The 17,868-nt window shown below is 45.9% G+C and overlaps 1 protein-coding gene across 5 annotated transcripts in view; it reads left to right on the plus strand.

The window, feature by feature from the left end:
- CRAMP1 (cramped chromatin regulator homolog 1) overlaps positions 1-14,474 on the plus strand; it is a 46,212-nt gene extending 31,738 nt beyond the window's left edge. For 4 of the 5 annotated variants that reach the window (XM_054080594.1, XM_054080595.1, XM_054080593.1 and 1 more), the window contains exons 12-21: positions 2,277-2,458; positions 3,519-3,593; positions 4,756-4,837; positions 5,590-5,694; positions 6,972-7,150; positions 8,337-8,417; positions 10,667-10,901; positions 11,163-11,327; positions 11,953-12,098; positions 13,565-14,474. In XM_054080594.1, coding sequence (XP_053936569.1) covers positions 2,277-2,458; positions 3,519-3,593; positions 4,756-4,837; positions 5,590-5,694; positions 6,972-7,150; positions 8,337-8,417; positions 10,667-10,901; positions 11,163-11,327; positions 11,953-12,098; positions 13,565-13,729 — 1,415 coding nt within the window. In that variant the 3' untranslated portion in view covers positions 13,730-14,474. The remainder of the gene's footprint in view (positions 1-2,276; positions 2,459-3,518; positions 3,594-4,755; positions 4,838-5,589; positions 5,695-6,971; positions 7,151-8,336; positions 8,418-10,666; positions 10,902-11,162; positions 11,328-11,952; positions 12,099-13,564) is intronic. The other variant, XM_054080596.1, reaches the window with a different exon arrangement.
- The last annotated feature ends 3,394 nt before the right edge of the window (positions 14,475-17,868 follow it).

Genomic DNA, 17,868 nt, shown 5'->3' on the forward strand with positions numbered 1-17,868 from the left:
GAATTTGCCACTTTGGTCTTTGATTCACATCAAGTGAACAAGTGACGAGGAGGATTGTGTCGAACTTTGGTCTAGTGTTTTATAATGCAACAGGCGGTCTGCAGTGCAGAGTCAGGAGGTGACAAATACAGACCGTGTATTCCTGTGCTGTGCCAGAGATAGCAAAGCTGGCTTTGGCTCAGAGGCTTGAGCAGAGGAGCAGTAACAGTGTGTTCAGTACAGTGTTCTACCCGAGTAATTAATTTGGCTAATTTAGCCTGTGGTGATGCATGCAGTGTAGGCCTCGGGTGATGGCACTGCCGTGTGTCAAAACGATACCCATGCAAGTCTGAGATCTTCCCTCTCAGCTCTTGGTTTGGTAGACAGTGGAATGCCTTCCATCAGCCCTGATAAGGATGTTCTGGATCTGAAATAGGATTCTTTGCTCAGAAGGGTGTGGGGGTGCTGGTCCACGAGAAGCTCAGCATGAGCCGGCAATGTGCGCTTGTAGCCCAGAAACCAGCCGTGTCCTGGGCTGCATCAAAAGCAGTGTGGCCAGCAGGTGAGGGAGGAGATTCTGTGCCTCTGTTCTTCTTTTGTGAGACCTCAGCTGGAGTATTTTGTCCAGTTCTGGAATCTTCAACATAAGAAGGAGATGGAACTGTTGGAATGGGTCCAGAGGAGGCTACAAGGATGATGTGAGGGCTGGAGCACCTTCCATACGAGGACAGGCTGAGAGAGTTGGTATTGTTCAGCCTGGAGAAGAGAAGGCTCTGAGGAGACTTTATAGTGACCTTCCAGTACCTGAAGGGGCTACAAGAAAGCTGGGGAGAGGCTGTTAACAAAGGCGTGTGGTGATTGGACGAGGGGCAATGGGTATAAACTGGAGAGGGGCAGATTTGGGGCTTGATGTAAGGAAGAATTTCTTGATGATGAGAGTGGTGAGGCCCTGGAACAGGTTGCCCAGGGAGGTTGTGGCTGTCCCATCCCTGGAGGTGTTCAAGGCCAGGTTGGATGGGGCTTGGAGCCCCTGATCCAGTGGGAGGTGTCCCTGCCCATGGCAGGGGGTAGAACTGGATGATCTTCAAGGACCCTTCCAACTCAAACTGTTCTATGATTCTATGTTTGTGGACTGGATTGCAACATTTGGTACACAGGAATTGTCAAGATTCTCTCTCCTCATGTACAGCGCTATTAAATGGCTGCAGTCGTTTGGCTGTCAGAGGGGAAATGCCAGGTTGATTTTTCTGATGTGCCTTCTGGGTGTGTTCCCTCAGAGAGTTTGGTCCTGAGGCTGTCTAGGTGCTAACAGCTTTTTTGGTTTTATCTTTTGGTGTTTTTTAATTAAAGATAAATTGATTTGCCCTTCTCAGTAGAAAATAAATGTTAGAAGATCACTCATGGCCACTCTGGAGGTACGGAAAGCATTGGCAAGCTGTGAGCTCCACAAAAGCCACACAGCTACTGGGAGAGACAAAAGGATAAAGGGAATAGCACAAAGAGATTTAGAAGAAGTGAAGCAACAGCGGTGATGCAATATCACCTGTAATGCTTAAAATATCATTACGGCATTATAGTTGTATCCCTTTTATTGCTTTGCTTTTAAGGATAGTACCATGTGTTATCTTTAACAATTCTCTCTACCTCCTCATCAGGCAGGAGGTATGAATTTATACACTGTTCTGCATTTAATTGATTTTTAGATACATTGGCACACTGCGATTTTAACTGACCTTCCAAAAAACAGCAGGATCTAAAGCAGCACAGGGGGTGGCAAAGCCCCACCTTGAGCACTAAAGGCAGTTCTGGGACCACAGGATAAAAAGGATCTGAAGCTCCTGGAGAGAATCCAGAGGAGGGCATGGAGTTGGGGAAGGGTTTAGAGGGGAAGAGTGTGAGAAGCGGCGTAAACATTGTAGAATGACTCTCTTTACCTTCCCCCAAGAAAGGAATGGTGTTTAGTGGGAAGGACCTTGAAGTATTTCTACAAACTGAAGACTTAAGCTGGTTAACTCAGTTTGTGTGGGGCTTAAATCTGGTTTCCTTAGTAGTGTAAAATTACATTTAACACGCTTTTTCCAAGTATTTCAAAGAAAGAAAATGTTTGCCATTTCCTTGGGAATCAGGTAAATGCTGTCGGTTTGCAGATGGGAAAACTGAAGCATTGAGAGTTGTATTGTTCGAGATCACACAGGTGGTGGCAGAGCCAGAACCCAGCTCTCTGTGTGATCCTTCAGTTGATAAAGTTACTTTCAACTTGTTTTGATTTGTTTTAAATTGCTGTTAAAACCTTCTAGGTTTGAGAAACCTCCCTAGACCTCTCTTGGTGGCTGGTCCTTCAAGTTCTGGAAGCGCTGATGGGGACGGTGGACTCTTTGCAGTTCCTACAACTCTACCGCCCAACAGCCGCCATGGGAAGCTGTTCTTGCCCAGCAAAGAAGCAGAGCTGAGCTTCCGGCAGCACTTGGACACCATCAGTGTAAGTGAGGTGACTGAATGAAAAACAGCACCGTGTGCCTCAGCAGGCTTCTGGTAGGGACCTCAGGGGCTTTGGTTCATCAGCCAGTCTGGGCTGCCCTGAGAAGCTGTGCTGCTAGTGGTGTTCAAGCATAATGTTTTATTAGCTGAGATCAGTTACGTGTTGACTGTAACTCTGCCTTGAAGTGACATCACCTCTTCTGAATGCCATCACGCAGCTTGATGAAACCAGTTCACTCTCAGATTAAGTTGTTTCAGTAAATAATGTTTGCCAGGTTTAGCAAAACTGATATCCTTCTTATTGAGTAGCTGATTTTAATTGCTGTCTTTATTCAAATACTTACGAGTCACAAGGAGGCCACAAAGATGATGCAAGGGCTGGAGCACCTCCTGTGTGAGGCCAGGCTGGGAGAGTTGGGGTTGTTCAGCCTGAAGAAGAGAAGGCTGCGGGGAGACCTTAGAGCAGCTTCTAGTACTGAAAGGGGCTCCAGGAAAGCTGGGGAGGGGCTCTTGATCAGGGAGTGCAGAGACAGGATGAGGGGGAACAGTTTTGAGCTGAAAGAGGGGAGATTGAGATCCAGGGAGGCCCTGGAAGAGGTTGCCCAGAGCAGAGGTGGCTGCTCCATCCCTGGAGGTGTTGAAGGCCAGGTTGGATGGGGCTTGAAGCAACTGGATCCAATGGGAGGTGTCCCTGCCCATGGCAGGGGGTGGAACTGGATGGTCTTGAGGTCCCTTCAACCCAAACCATGTTATGATTCAATGATTCTATAGTTTTAGTTTTATATATGCAAGGTCAATGACAACTCCATAGCAGTTACAGCAGTTAAGCAGGAAATGGCTTTGTTTGGAGAAAACTTACCTCTGTAAAAAATGAAGGAAAAAAAAATACATTCCTGGTGGCAAACCTTCTTACTGTAGCTGAAAGAATATTTCTGCCTGAAATGAAACCGAGTATTCTAACATATGGTTATAACTATTGAAAAACAGAGTTTGGCGGGTATGATTTATTTTGTGTCTGCATGGTTAAAGTACTTTCTCATGCATTTCCTTTCCTTGTCCAGATGCAGTCGGACTTCTTCTTGCCAAAGCCAAGGAAGTTACGGAACAGGCACTTGCGGAAGCCATTAGTAGTACAGGTCAGACCAGTTTGCACAGTGTGACATGCCTGTTATGCTTCCCAAGTAGGTATCAGGGAGCCTGTGAGGATTTGGACCTAACTGAAATCAAAACCTAGGCTTGTGTTGTAGATCTGCTGGAAAAGTACAGGTGAACTTGGGAAGGAATGGGCATTTTGGTCTCTGTTGTGACCAGCTGTATTCTCTTCCCCATGTGAGGAATGTCAGCAAGTGGTAGTCCAGTGCATGAGGTGGCTTCTGGAGGCAGTTTCTGCTCTCTGGGTCTCCTGGCACTGAGGCACAAGCAGTGTGTTCACCTGATGTCATGATCTGTTGGTTCCATTGCAACAAGATCTCCCTTTGGATTTGTTTTCCTGCTTCCTGCCCACTACTGGCTGTTAAACTGGGGTGGGTGTAAACCCCTGTAATGAGATAACAGTAGCACAGCTTGAAAAAACAATGATTTCTGGAGAAAAATGTGGCTTGCAAAGAGATATATGGAAGATGTAGCCTGTTGTCATGGAGCTTTGGCGGTAGACAGGCGTCAACCTCCCTGGGATAACTCTGGTAACTCAGCAGAAAGGCACACGCCACTGTGGGACCGCAGGCCTGTCCTAGGGGCGAGTGGCAGGGGGAGAACATAAGGAAATCTAAACCGAGACTAATGGGGACTTGTTTGGGAAGAACTGAGTTACTGGGTGCCAAGGTACCCTTTGGTCTCTTCTGCGCTGTGTAAGAGTAGGAGGCCTAGGCATTACCTACTGGTTTGTGGTACTGAGATGTTCTGATCTACACAATTCCACATTTTAGGAGCTCTGGGGTACCTACAGCTACCTTGTAAATTCACACTTGTTTAATTGTAATGGAAGATCCATTTGCACCCAGACTAGATTCCATCCTTTAGATCATTCCTTGGGGAGTTGGAAAGTTAGGGCCTAAATAATGAGAAAGGAATAGAGTTGCAATGAGCATTTCTCTGGGAACTGTCCGTGTGTCTCATAGAAGCTTACAGGGAAAACACGGTTCGTGAAGATCACACAGACCTTATTGTCATGTTATAGCCACGCCATGTAAATACTCTGCTTATTCTGGGAGGTTTCATAAACTTCTGTGCCTTAGATGATGAGCTTTACCCTCTGCTCTGTGTTTAAATCTATTCTGGTTTGTTGTTTCCCTCACATAGAGAACACTGCTCCCCAGGCCATCTGGAAATCCGTCCCAACATGTCTGTTCCTTTTCTATCTTATCCAACTCGTCCATCACAGGTGAGTTTGCATAGCTGCTGCCACTTTTCTCTGCCAGGAGGTGGGTTGGAAAGCATCCCTTAAAACTGCATCAAGGACTAGTTTCTAAAAAGAGGAAAATACTCTTTCAAAACTACAGAGTCGGTTGCTCAAGTCACTTCCTACAGGATCGTGGGATTGATTGTTCTCCTGTTTCATTCTTAAGCAAGTCATGGTTATGACAGAAGCATTTTTCCTTCCATTTCCCAGTATGGAAAGCAGGGAACAGGAAGGAGTTCTCTATGAGGGGATAACGTTTTGGAATAAATTGTTGAAATAAGAATTTCTTTGCTGTAGGGTTGTAATAATTTCTTGAGATTCTGTAACGGCCTTTCCCTATTTTATAACGGGCTTCCCTCATCCCTGGGACACTGTTTAAATCTCACACAGTACTATTAGTGCGATGCCTGTTTGTCCTTCACTTCTGATGCACTCCTGAGTGCAATGGAAGTGCCGGTGATCCCTTGTCTTGGCCGTGAAACCATAAAAGTTATCTTCATTGAAAAATAACGTGAGCAGCTTTGATAACTCAGCAGCGCTTGCTGTTGCGTTTCTGCATTCAGACACTGGTGAGCTTGTATTGCTGTTGCGGGCCTGGTTTGTTGTCTCCACTCCTTGGGTTCCTGCAGCTCGCTACTGTGTAGAATTAGTTTGCTTCCATTGACCCATGTTGTGCTCTGCTTTAAAGATGCTAGATGTCATTTGCTTGAGAGTTATCTCATCTTTCACCCTAGGGAGAGGCTCATTTCGGCCAATCCAGTCCTCGTTGACTAAAGCTGCTGTCTCTCGTCCAATTGTGCCCAAAGTTCTTCCAGCGCAGGCCACCAGCCACCTCTCTAGTAAGTCCTTTCTCGAACAGAGCGAGAGCCACAGTATGTTGGGATCTACAAGATGTTACATTGTTGGGTTTCGTTTCCTAGGTAAAATCATGAGTGCCTTTAGGAGCTACTGAAAAGAGCTGTGTTAGCTCTCTCTTCCGTTCTGAGGCTTTGTGTGCCCGCAGAGACAGGCAGTCAGTGGTGGGACAGCCTCAGCCAAGCTCCCTCATGATGTCTGGCCTGCAGGCAAAGCAGGGGGTTGGGATTGTCGCCAGAGAGGAGCACTTGGTGATGTTTTGTTGTAAGACCACTTTGGAAAGGGGTTGTGACAGGTTTGAAAGGAACTTATCAGAGCGTACAGGGATAGGGCAAGGGGAAATGGTTTTCATCTGAAAGAGGGGAGATAGAGATGAGATTTTGGGAAGAAAGTCCTGTGAGGGTGGGGAGGCCCTGGCCCAGGTTGCCCAGAGCAGTGGTGGCTGCCCTATCCCTGGAGGGGTTCAAGGCCAGGTTGGATGGGGCTTGGAGCCCCTGATCCAGTGGGAGGTGTCCCTGCCCATGGCAGAGGGTGGAACTGGATGGGCTTTGAGGTCCCTTCCAACCCAAACCATTCTGTGATTTTAAGCGGCTTATGAACTAATGTGGGATCATGAATTCTACCGGGCAAAACTGTGCCGGCATAATCCAAGCAAATACTGTCCTGCAACAAAAGAGTGGGTCCTGTAGTTAGAGTGATTCGTGAGGCGAAAACAATGACTGCCTCTGTGTTACAGAAAGGGTTTTCTGTGATAGGACAACACTCAGATGTTTTAAGTGGGTTTTAAAACATCTGGGTGAGGTCAACCCTGCAACAATACAAGTTTTTTATATTGAGTCTAACTAGCTGCCAGAGGCACACTAACAAAGCCAGGCTCTGTTGGTTTTATAGCTTCTAGTGAACAATTGATAATTCCTAGAAATCACATAACCAAATCCTCTATTTGCAGGACAAATTAGGAAGAAACATAGAAGGAAGGCAGGGGGGAGAACTGAGGTGTTTTTCTGAACTGTTTCTGTGTACCTGATGGAACGCGGAACTGGGCAGAAAAACTAAAGATTTCAGCTGAAAGAAATGTTACTTTTTGTGAAGAGGAACGACCAATATAGCTGATCAGATAGCAACCGTTTTCACTCTTTGCATGTGTTAAGTTTTAACTGTGGGCAGCTCTTCAAAAATCATTTTTTAGATGAGTCACAACAAAGTAATTGCCTGATAAAAAGGCTTGTAATGTGTGCTTTGCTTTTTTGTTTCTCAAAAGGTGCTATCGACTTGGCAGCTAAAAGCGCTGGCATTATCCCAGGTAGCCCCGTGCCTGTCCTGGATGCGGATGGTTTGTCAGGTGTGTCTCCACTGTCACCAGACGGCGTGACCACTGTGGTGACAGCGCAAGAGTCAACAGTAGCGCATCAGAATGGAGGCTCCATCACCACGGTAGAGGTCAGAGTCTCTCGAATGTACTTTGTAAAGTGTCCTGCTATTTCAATGTGTGAAAAGCGAAACCTTATCACGCTCTGCAGCTTCCTCATGAGGGGAGGAGAAGCTCTTCCCTCTGGCGACTAAGGACAGGACCTGAGGGAATGGCCATAAGATGCCATGGAAGGGTTAGGTTGGACATTCAGAGAAGGTTCTTCCCTGCAGAGCGTGTTGGAGCACTTGAACAGCTCCCAGGGAAGCAGTCACAGCCTGAATTCCAGCAGCGTTTGGCCAAGGCTCTCAACCCCACGGTGTGAGTGTTGGGGTGTCCTGTGCGAGGACAGGAGCTGGACTTGATGGTCCTTGGGGGTCCCTTCCAACTCAGGACATTTCACGTTTCTATGATTAATGACTCCTTAACGAGCTTTTTCCTGGAATCTTCTGTTAGAACTTGTGTCGTGGCAAACCCACTGCACTGTGTTGTAGAGGGTGTATTTTGGGGTTGAGGGATCACATCATCACCACATTGAACAGATTTCTACCCTATACAACAGCTTTCAGTTTTGAAACTGTTGAAGTTTACCATCCAGAAATCTGAGCTTGAAAAGAAACAGGAGCATTTCAATAGACAGTAATTCAGGAGGGAATCTGAGGAAAACATGGGCTTTTAGGGATGTATTTAGAATGGAAACTGATTTCTCCTTGCCATTTCTTTCATTGCAACCCAGATCATAGAATCATAGAACATAGAATAATAGAACAGTTTGGGTTGGAAGAGACCTTAAAGCACATCCAGTTCCAACCCCCTGCTATGGGCAGGGACACCTCCCACTGGATCAGGCTGCCCAAGGCCCCATCCAACCTGGCCTTGAACATCTCGTTCCGGGGCCTCCCCACTCTCATTGTGAAGAAATTCTTCCTTATGTCTAGTCTAAATCTGCCGGTCTCCACTTTATACCCATTTCCCCCTCGTCCTGCCACCACAAACCTTTGTGAACAGTCCCTCCCCAGCTTTCTTGTAGCCCTTTCAGGTACTGGATACATTAGTCCATGGTATTTTCTTGTGGAGCTAATGGATGATTTTGAAAGTCATGATATGTAGAAAGAGCATGGATGAAGGGTGAAGTGCACTTGTCTCTTCTGCTCCAGCTGCATGTGCAGACTCTTGTGTAAATGTTCATCGCTCACGTGGTTTCTGTTGTGCTTCTAGGGCTCAGGCTCTGGGTGTCGGGTTCCATTCATCAGCCTCCCAACACGACATGAGCAGGAAGTGGTTCCTGATGGCTTCCAGGTAGAGTGTCTGTCAAAAGAACAGTTGCGTGAACTGGCATTGTTCTGAAAACACCACCAGTGTTACTGGTTAAAACCTCTTGTTCCCAGGTAGCTGGTGCACCCTTAGTACTGTCATGTGGAAACAGAAATCTCTGGCTTCTGAAGAAGTTTAAAGAAATAAATTAAAAAATGCTGCTTAAATTTATGTATGTGCTGTTCTCTAAAAGCAAAGCAAAGCTGGCACCTGACCTCTGAAGCAAAGACAGGGTGTAGGTGTTTCTTAATAAGGCAAAGGAGCTTATAACTGCTCTGCTGTATCGTACATGTGTATTTTGGCTATCACACAGAAAGGGTTCAGCACTTGGTGGCCCTGCTGTGTGTGTGTTGCTGGAGAAGGACCATCAAGACTAAAAGTGTGATTATAGTGCTGGCATCCTGCTCAGGAATGGCTTTGCTTTATGCTGGATCCAGTAAGACACAGATACTAGAAAGCAACTGTCACAGCACCTAAATTGTGAGAAGGAGTGTTGTCATCCTCAGCTTCCTTCTCCAGCCTGGCCCAGGGCCCTGTATTGGACACACCTCGGAATACAGACTTTTCTTTTTCATCAGTGGAAGCGCCTTCCACCCTTCCTGTGACAAGTACATGCAATAAAGATCAAATCAATGTGACTGTTTAGCATAAAAGAGAGGAAGGTTTGTTTTATAGCACACATGTTAGGCCATGAGCCTGCCAGGTGTGCGCTGGTGGTCTTGGGGCTTAGGTTCTGGTTCTAGCTCTCAGGACAGCTTTGTGTATACTAAAGAAGAAAAACTCCACAGAGCTCTGTGATGAGGCAAAAACAATGAGACTCCACAAAAAAAAGATGAATTTTGTTTTTGGAAGTCTGGCTGTAAAGAGGAGTGAGGTAGCAGTTTAGGATATTTATGTGTATTCAGTTTTGGAGTCCTCAGCACAGGAAGGACGTAGATCTGTTGGAGCAAGTCCAGAGGAGGCCACGGAGATGATCTGAGGACTGGAGCACCTCCTGTACGAGGAAAGGATGAGAGAGTTGGACTTGTTCAGCAAGTCTGGGCTTCCCTGGGAAGCTGTGTTCAAGCATAATGTTTTATTAGCTGAGATCAGTCAGATGTTGACTATAACTCTGCTTTGAAGTGACATCACCTCTTCAGAGTGGATCTGAATGCCATCACGCAGCTTGATGAAACTGGTTCACTCTCAAATTAAGTTGCTCCAGCAAATGTATTTGCCAGGTTTAGCAAAACTGATATCCTTCTTATCGTGCAGTTGCTATCTTTAATTCAAATACTCAGGAGTCCTGAGGAGGCCATGGAGATGATGCAGGGACTGGAGCACCTCCTGTGTGAGGCCAGGCTGGGAGAGTTGGGGTGTTGTTCAGCCGGGAGAAGAGAAGGCTCTGGGGAGACCTTAGAGCAGCTTCCAGTACTGAAAGGAGCTCCAGGAAAGCTGTGGAGGGGCTCTGGATCAGGGAGTACAGGGACGGGATGAGGGAGGGAGGTTTTGAGCTGAAAGAGGGGAGATTGAGATGAGATGTTGGAAGGAAATGTTTTGCTGTGAGGGTGGGGAGGCCCTGGCCCAGGTTGCCCAGAGCAGTGGTGGCTGCCCCATCCCTGGAGGGGTTCGAGGCCAGGCTGGATGGGGCTTGGAGCCCCTGATCAGTGGGAGATGTCCCTGCCCATGGCAGGGGGTGGGACTGGATGGGCTTTGAGGTCCCTTCAGCTCAAACTGTTCTATGATTCTATGATTGTGTGGTATCCTTTCCCGCAGTTATAGAGGTTTTTGCCTAGGCAAAGGCAAATTATTTCTTTAGAATTATCTTGTAGTCTCGTTAAACTCCTGTTTGTTTTATTATGATGCTTGTTTATGTCATGTAGGCTATAGGAAATATTCTTTCCAATGTTACAGCCCCATCTTTGTTCAGATGATTTGGCAGGATGTGAGGTGAAGCAAATTTGTTTACACTTACAGATATTTTTCATGAAATAATAAAATTTATTATATAAAACTCATAAAATATTCCTAAATCTTCAGGAATATTATCTGCTGGATTATTAGTCTTTTTTCTTTCCTTTCTTAAAGGCTGATTTTTAATCTGATGCTGAGGAGCAAAGCTGCTGCTTTTCAGACAGATTTCTAAGTACTTCACAAATTCATAGAATCATAGAATAGCTTGGGTTGGAAGGGACCTTAAAGATCATCCAGTTCCAACCCCAAATTAATGAACAACATTGTGTTTTTTGTAACAGGGCACACCGGTCCTTTCCCTGTCAGAACTGTCCAAGACTCCCATCCAGAATGGTCTGTCCACCCCTCCGCTTTCCTCATCAGAGGCTTCCAGCACCCGTCTCTCTCCTCCCAATGTTTCTGCTCTCTTGGATATTTCTCTGCCTGGCCCGCCTGAAGATGTGCTCTCTCAAGGAGAACCTGCCACTCAGATCAGTGACTCCATCATCGAAATCGCCATCAGCTCTGGGCAATACAGTAAGCAGGCGATTGCTAAAGCCTTCCTATTAGCTTAAAAAAATATCCCTGTCATCTTCTATATCAACAGAAACTTTCCTGGGAAGGAGTTCTTGGTTATTTTTTGTACTATCTGTTGGAAATCAGTTCTTGTGCCTTGCCTTGGTGTGTAAAGCAGGAGAGGTTTGGTGCTGGTGGGTTCTTTTCTAAACATAAATTGTGGCAGTGTCTGATAACTTTAGTGCATCGACTGAATTGGCAATTCCTGACTTTGGCTTACAGGTGAAGGTGTTTCTCTCTCTCCTGCAAAGCTGAACGGCAGTGACAGCTCCAAAAGTCTTCCGTCCCCATCCAGTAGTCCTCAACAGAACTGGATTGCCTCTCCCAGCCATGACCCGCAGTGGTACCCCAATGACTCCACAGACTCCTCTCTCAGCAGTTTGTTTTGTGAGTGTCAGCATGCAGAGAACTGAAAAAAACCCCACTTTTTCCTTTAAAAAAGAGGATGACGGGTGTTTATTAGAAGTGAATCTTTTGGAAAAATTGTAAATCCAGTAGGTACATTTGTAGAATTCTTCCCTTCTTGCTTTCATTTCAACAGTGTTGCCTTAAATATGTTTTCTTTCTCTTTACAAGTCTGGTCTTGAAAATATCCTGGTGCAAGATTGGAGCCCATTCCTTGGGACAAATAATTCCTTGGCAGTTCTTTGTAGTCTGTTTGGAGCCTGACTCATGGGTTAGAATGACACATTTTGCCAGAAAGAAAAGATGACCTTAGCTCTGCTGTTGGGAGGACAGGCTGCACTCTCTGCTCTGTGAGCGTAATCCCAGAGATAAGAGATCATGGAGATTCTTTGAGTTTTGATAGATGATGATTTTAATGGCTATTTAATGGGGCCGGTGTAATGAGTCTCTGCTCTTGGCATTGTGCTGATGGTGTTCATGCTGCGACACAGATTTTAAGAACAGAAATAGATACCTGTCCTTCATATTCTCTTCCCTTGTCCTTCTCTCTATCCTCCTGATTGCAAACATTCGGTGCAGCGACTCACTATGTGCCTGTTTTTTATAGCAAGTTTCATCTCCCCCGAGAAGGGACGGAAGATGTTGCCAACTCCTGTTGGGACAACCAGCGGCACTTCGTTACTGGGACCCAGCCTTCTGGATGGCAACTCTCGGGACTCTTTTGTGTCGCGGTCTCTGGCAGATGTGGCAGAGGTACGTCACAGCCGGCACTGCTGCCTCTCGTAGAGCAGCAGTATTGTCTGTTGTCCATCATCCCTTCCTGAGGTACTCATGGCAAAGATGTTTAACATACGCACTTTATCTTAGTAAAACAGTGTTACAGTCTTAACAGGAGGGTGTCAGACGACTTGAGGGCATATGGCACCAGAGCTGGTGCAAGAAGGTGTTCTGAGCACCTTCCACTCAGGTTCTTTTTGCTGGAGTGGTCATATTTACCTTGTTGGACATCTCTTGTCATCCTATAGGCTGCTAGATAAGAGATAATTTGTGGCCAGCTAGGGTGGGCCTGATTGCTGCAGCTGTGAGACACTTAGAGGTGGCCAATCATCGGGGTAGCTGCTAAAGAGGTAGTAAGAGCTGGAGCTTAATAAAGAAGAAAATTTCTTAGAGCATCTGGGGACATCGTTAGAGCACCTGGGGACATCGTTAGAACAGGGAGGCCGTTAGAGCACCCAGATGGAGGTTGTTGCAGCACCCAAATGGAGGCCAGGTAAGAGAGTTCGTTACGGCACCCAAACGAAGGCTGGGCCAGCCAAATGGCGCCCAACATGGGGCATGGTATTTCAGTCACAGCATCGTCCTTCTATTATGTGTGTTACACGGCAACCTGTTTCTGTGTTTGACCACCTGCACATTAAAAAAAGTTCTTTTGGAATTCCATGTGTTACAATTCGTGCCCACTGCCTGTTGTCCTGAGAAGAGCTTGGCTCCCTCATCTTCACTCCCAGCCTCTCCTCATACAAGGATCCGCTTTATCTCGCTTTATCCAAGTGAGAGAATAGCTCTCATCCATGCCTAAGGGAAGCCTCTAAAACCAAAAACCCTACAGCCTCAACAGACCTCTTCCTGCCTATCCTTAATCCAGCATTAAGGTGCACTGGTAGGTGCGCTGTACAAAAGCTCTGCTGATGTCACCTCAAACATAACAGTATTCGTCAATAAAACTTGATTCTGCAAGACACTTAATAAGAGGCCTTATAAAATCCTCCCCTCATTAAGGCCATTTTTCAACGACAGTTGCTTCCTCTGAAGCCTCCTGCACAAACCCACATCAACCACAAGAGTTCTGGTGTGCCTGAAACGGTGGTTACCCAATATTCTTCTGAAGGTGGTTTGTAGACCAAGGGCTGCAGGATCACTTCAAATCCACAGAAACACCTATATATCCCATTAACTAACACACACCTTGACAGATTCTCACCACTAAATAAGCAGTGGTCAAACACAGAAACAGGTTGCCGTGTAAGGTCGTGGACAGTCCATTCATGGAGATAATTCAGTGCCTGACTGGACAAGGTCCGAGACGTCTTGTTCCAGCTGACCCTGTGTGAGCAAGATGATTAAACGATGTCAAGATGTCCTTTTCCAACCTAAACAGTTCTGTGATTCTGTGACATTGCCACTGACGTAGCTCTTCTTTTCTCTCATGTCTCTTCTAGGTGGTGGATTCCCAGCTGGCTTGCATGATGAACGAGAACAGCATAGATTACATATCTCGTTTTAATGATCTTGCCCAGGAACTATCGATACCTGAGCCAACCCGCAGGGAGATCCTGTTTGATGGAGGAGGTGGTGGTCCCCCAATCGGGGATCTCTCACAGTGAGTGTGTGAGACCAGCAGGCTGGTGTAGACTGTTCAGCTAAAGCTGGAGCTTGCAGCGCTGGATCACGGCAAGGGCAGGTTGTAGAAAAGCAACTAAGGCTCAGTTGTCCCCATCTTGTGCGCTTCTATCTTACAGAGAAGTATTGCCTTCAAAGGTCTGAAGAAGTACTTGCAGGTCCCGGAATGTGCAATATACTGGGAACAAAAGAACATGGAATAGTGCTACAGAAAACAGTGTATCCCCTGCATCCGTGAGACAAGATGGCAGATTCATGGGACAGTCCTAGACTTGTACTTTGGAATAGCCTAAGATGCTTAAGCAGGGAAGGATGTTGCCAGAAGCTCCCCCATGTGAATTATTTTTTTGCATAGTAATCAAATGCCACAATTTTGGATCCACGTTGAAGTTGTGGAGCACGAAGGGTGGGCCTGGATCCAGGAAACATTTTGCATCTTGATGACGTCCTAGATGACACCTTTTATCAGTCAGTTAAACCGAAGTTTCTTGCGCTCTCTTCAGAGGTGCTGTGACTCTACGATGCTTTGTTTTTGTAGACATTGTTTCTTTGGCTGTGTTTTGTTGTTTGACCATTCCAGCAGGGGCACGTACCTCTTGTTTTTGTAGGGGAGCTCTCATTCACCCCACTCCCCAACTGCATGGATCTCTGGGGAGTTTCCTCTATTTTTAGACCCCATCACATGTCACAATCCTAATCATCCTCACTGCACTCATGTTCTTCACCTTTGAGACTCTTCATCACATTGCACAGTTCATCCCACAAGTGGGAGGGTGCTTTTTCGCTTTCCCTGAAGGACGGTTGCTTTTTAAGTCAGAAAACACTGCAAAAGAACTTACTGGAATCACTATGAAAGCTTTGTCGTAATTAGTCTCGGCTTTGCTGGAAACTTGTAGATAATGCCATCTTTATCCACAAAAACTGAGGACTTATTCAGGGGGAGGAAATAGGAAAGAGTGTTGTAATGTATAGAAACACATATTACGTTAACGCTAAAGTGAGATCTGTTTTGTCTTATGATGAGGAGAGGTGTCAAGTCCTACCTTAATCCCTTAGTCCTTCCTTATTTCCTCCCTGTTCTGTGAATTCCAGGTGCTCTGTGGTAGCTTAGGGCATCGTTTCTCATTGCAGTCCCTCCCAGGCACTGGTGCATCTGGTGCTCCCTCTGTTAAATCCCTATGCATTTCATGTCAGTGTTGGAATTAGACCCAGATCCTGATAACCAGCGGATTCAAAGGAATAGAAAGTTACTTTTCCTACAGCTGGTTCTCCATTTATTCTACCTTTATAACTCAGGAGACTTTTCCTATTTCCTTTCCTACCGGTCAGGAGAGAGAATACCTTTCTTGTGCCCCTTTTCGAAGCACTTGTCTGCTTCTCCAGTACAAGGATGTCCCTTGGCTGTTTTAAGTAGCTCTGAACTTACTCAAGGGGCTGGTCCTATAGAAACCTCACCTTTGTATGAGTAACAAATAAACAAACCCTCTCAATCTTTTAGGCTGTTATCAGGGGTTCCTTTTCCCAACTTGCACTATACCTGGTGGATGTTGTTCTACCTGCCTTCAGCTACTTCTGCAAAGCATTTGGCTGGGATTTTCTTCTTGTAACCTTGCTCACAATGCACTGATTGGGTTTGCTATTTCCTCAGTCAGTTTTACCCCTCTTTATGTAGGGTTTGGGTTTTTTTTTAACTGCTCTGTAGTTTGCCTTATGCTTTCTATCATTAAGAGAAAACTTAACAAGGTTTCTGAAGCACCTTTTGCGTAGCCTCAAGCAACCTTCCTGATTGCACCCCAAGGAGTGAGATTGGGGTTGACGTTCCAGGATCCCAGGTACTGGGTTGCTACCTTCTCCTCTTTGACATAGGAACCAGACAGATTTGTAAGAACAGCATTAGCAACACTGAATGTTGCCACCGAGAAGGCACACCTGTATTACTGGCAAGAAAACAATCGTGACTAGAAGAACAGATAATTTGTGAGCTAACTTCCTACTCTGACTGCATATCATATGGGATATTGAGTCCTCCCTGCCATTATTTCTTTCTCTTTATTCTTACAGAGCCTTGTTTGAGAATCCTGATGCAAATACCAGGAAATTATGCAAACCTAGAATATAGAAAGTTGAAGGCAGTCAGAAAAATGAATGCTGAGGAGTGCATCGTTATGAGCATTTCCCCTCAGTGGGGGGAGGATGCCACTTAATCTTGAGTGACATCCATTCAAGTCTCTCCCTCTCAAACTTTTATTTACAGTTGAGCGGTGTTTTGGCTCAGTCTTTCCCAGGTTGTTTACTCTTGGTTTTGGTTCTTACATCAGTAACGCTGATTTTCCTATATGCTGTAACCCCAGAGATCCTTGGGACTTACAGAACAAGACTAGAGGGAGAAGCCTGCTGGATCTGTGGCTGACAGGATGTGCAGGAGGGGACGGGACACATTCTAATCAAGAACCGTACAAAAATAATCTGAACTCTAGTTCTTAAACTGCTCAACATTGAAAGACTAGCCTGGCAGCCTCCAGTGTGTTTTGGTAGCCTGACAAACAGTTTATCTTCTTCACCCGTGCTGATAATGGAGTGGATGTGACCCTAGTTTTAACTCGGGTTGCTTGCAGTAAGTTCCCATTGTTGCTGCACTCGTATGGCAGAGCACTTCATCGAGATCCATGAGGACTTTGTGCTGTCTGCTCGGGGAGCTGTCAGGGTGCTCTTCTTCAGCCCACCCAGTTGCTGTTGGGGCATAATGGAATTGCAGAGTGAAGTCAGCACAGTGGCTGTTGGTAACGATGCCATGAGATCAGAGAACTTCAATATCCTGAACCTTTGCAAGTAGACTTGGACTGCCAGGTAATAACGCTGTGCAAATGGCAGAGGTCAGCTCAGTACTCGGAATGGTGTGGTTAGAAATGTTTGGCCTCAGTCTCTTAAACGCTGTCGTTCCGGAGCAGAAAGTGATGTCAGGAACGCAGGGCTTTGCCTGCTGCAGTTTAATAATGAAGCCCTTTCAGGGCAAGTAAGGCTTCTCAGGGGAAAATTTGCAAAGAACTGAGATCATTGTAGTGTTGAATTGATGTGGAATTCGTTGTTGTTATTATGTGACAGGTCACTACAAAACACCTCCAATTCCACCGCTTGGATTGGGGTGGATGTGCTTTACAGCATCAGTCAGTGTCAGCCTGTGCCTGACTGCCAAGTGAAAAACTGTGGGAATTGGGGGGAGGGGTGTCTGGGTATGCACCCAGACATCTGTGTGTGCACATGTGTCTGCATATTTTGGGCTTTTTTGTAAAGCACAGACTTTTTAATTGTTTATTATTTCAGCTTCAGGAAACCCCACCTGTGTAGCGAGCTCAGCCTGGCCTCTGCGCACATGCCGCGCGTTGCCCTGCAGTGTGGCAGGAGGGGGGTTGAGGTTGATGTGAGTACCTTCTTGGGGCACTGTGAGGTGGCTGGAGAGGACACGTGGGTGCTAAGCATCCAGTTCTGGTAGTAATTGCTCTAGGCTTTCCCCTGATTGGTTTGGTGGTTTTAAATAAGGAAGATACGAGTAGTTCAGCCAGGTGAAGGCAGACAGTTCAGTGTCTGTTGTCGTCGTAGCCTGGGTGAGAGGCTGCGCTGCATCCTGAGAACTACATCTACCCAGGGCTGGGGGTGTGCTAACGGGGTTTGCTCTCCGATGTCAATCCTGATGACCCCCACGATTCATTGTGTCCCTTATCGCTCACCCTGCTAAGCATAGGAATACAAATAGTCCTTAACATGGCACTGCTAAGCCTCTTCTTGACACCCTTCTTTGTATTTCTAAATTGAACTAAACAACTCGGATCAAATCTAATCTATAACGACGTCTCATTTACTGACTCCACAGATCCCAGAGTGCAAATTAAGTTGCATTTTGGGTTTTATGCTCAAACATCACATGCATTTATAAGGAAAGTACTGCACTTTTTTTTTTTAACCTTTTCAAACCTTTGAATCTCTTAATTTCACAGCAATTTGTAACTGTTAACTAGGTGAAACCTTGGCAAGCACTACGGCAATAAGTTATCATTAATTCTTGAAACATGATAACTGCTTTAGGGCTTATGGTTCTGGCAGCAAAATTAATGCTGTTTCTCTTAAT

Source organism: Cuculus canorus, chromosome 15, assembly GCF_017976375.1.
Source record: "Cuculus canorus isolate bCucCan1 chromosome 15, bCucCan1.pri, whole genome shotgun sequence".
NCBI classification, from domain to species: Eukaryota; Metazoa; Chordata; class Aves; order Cuculiformes; family Cuculidae; genus Cuculus; species Cuculus canorus.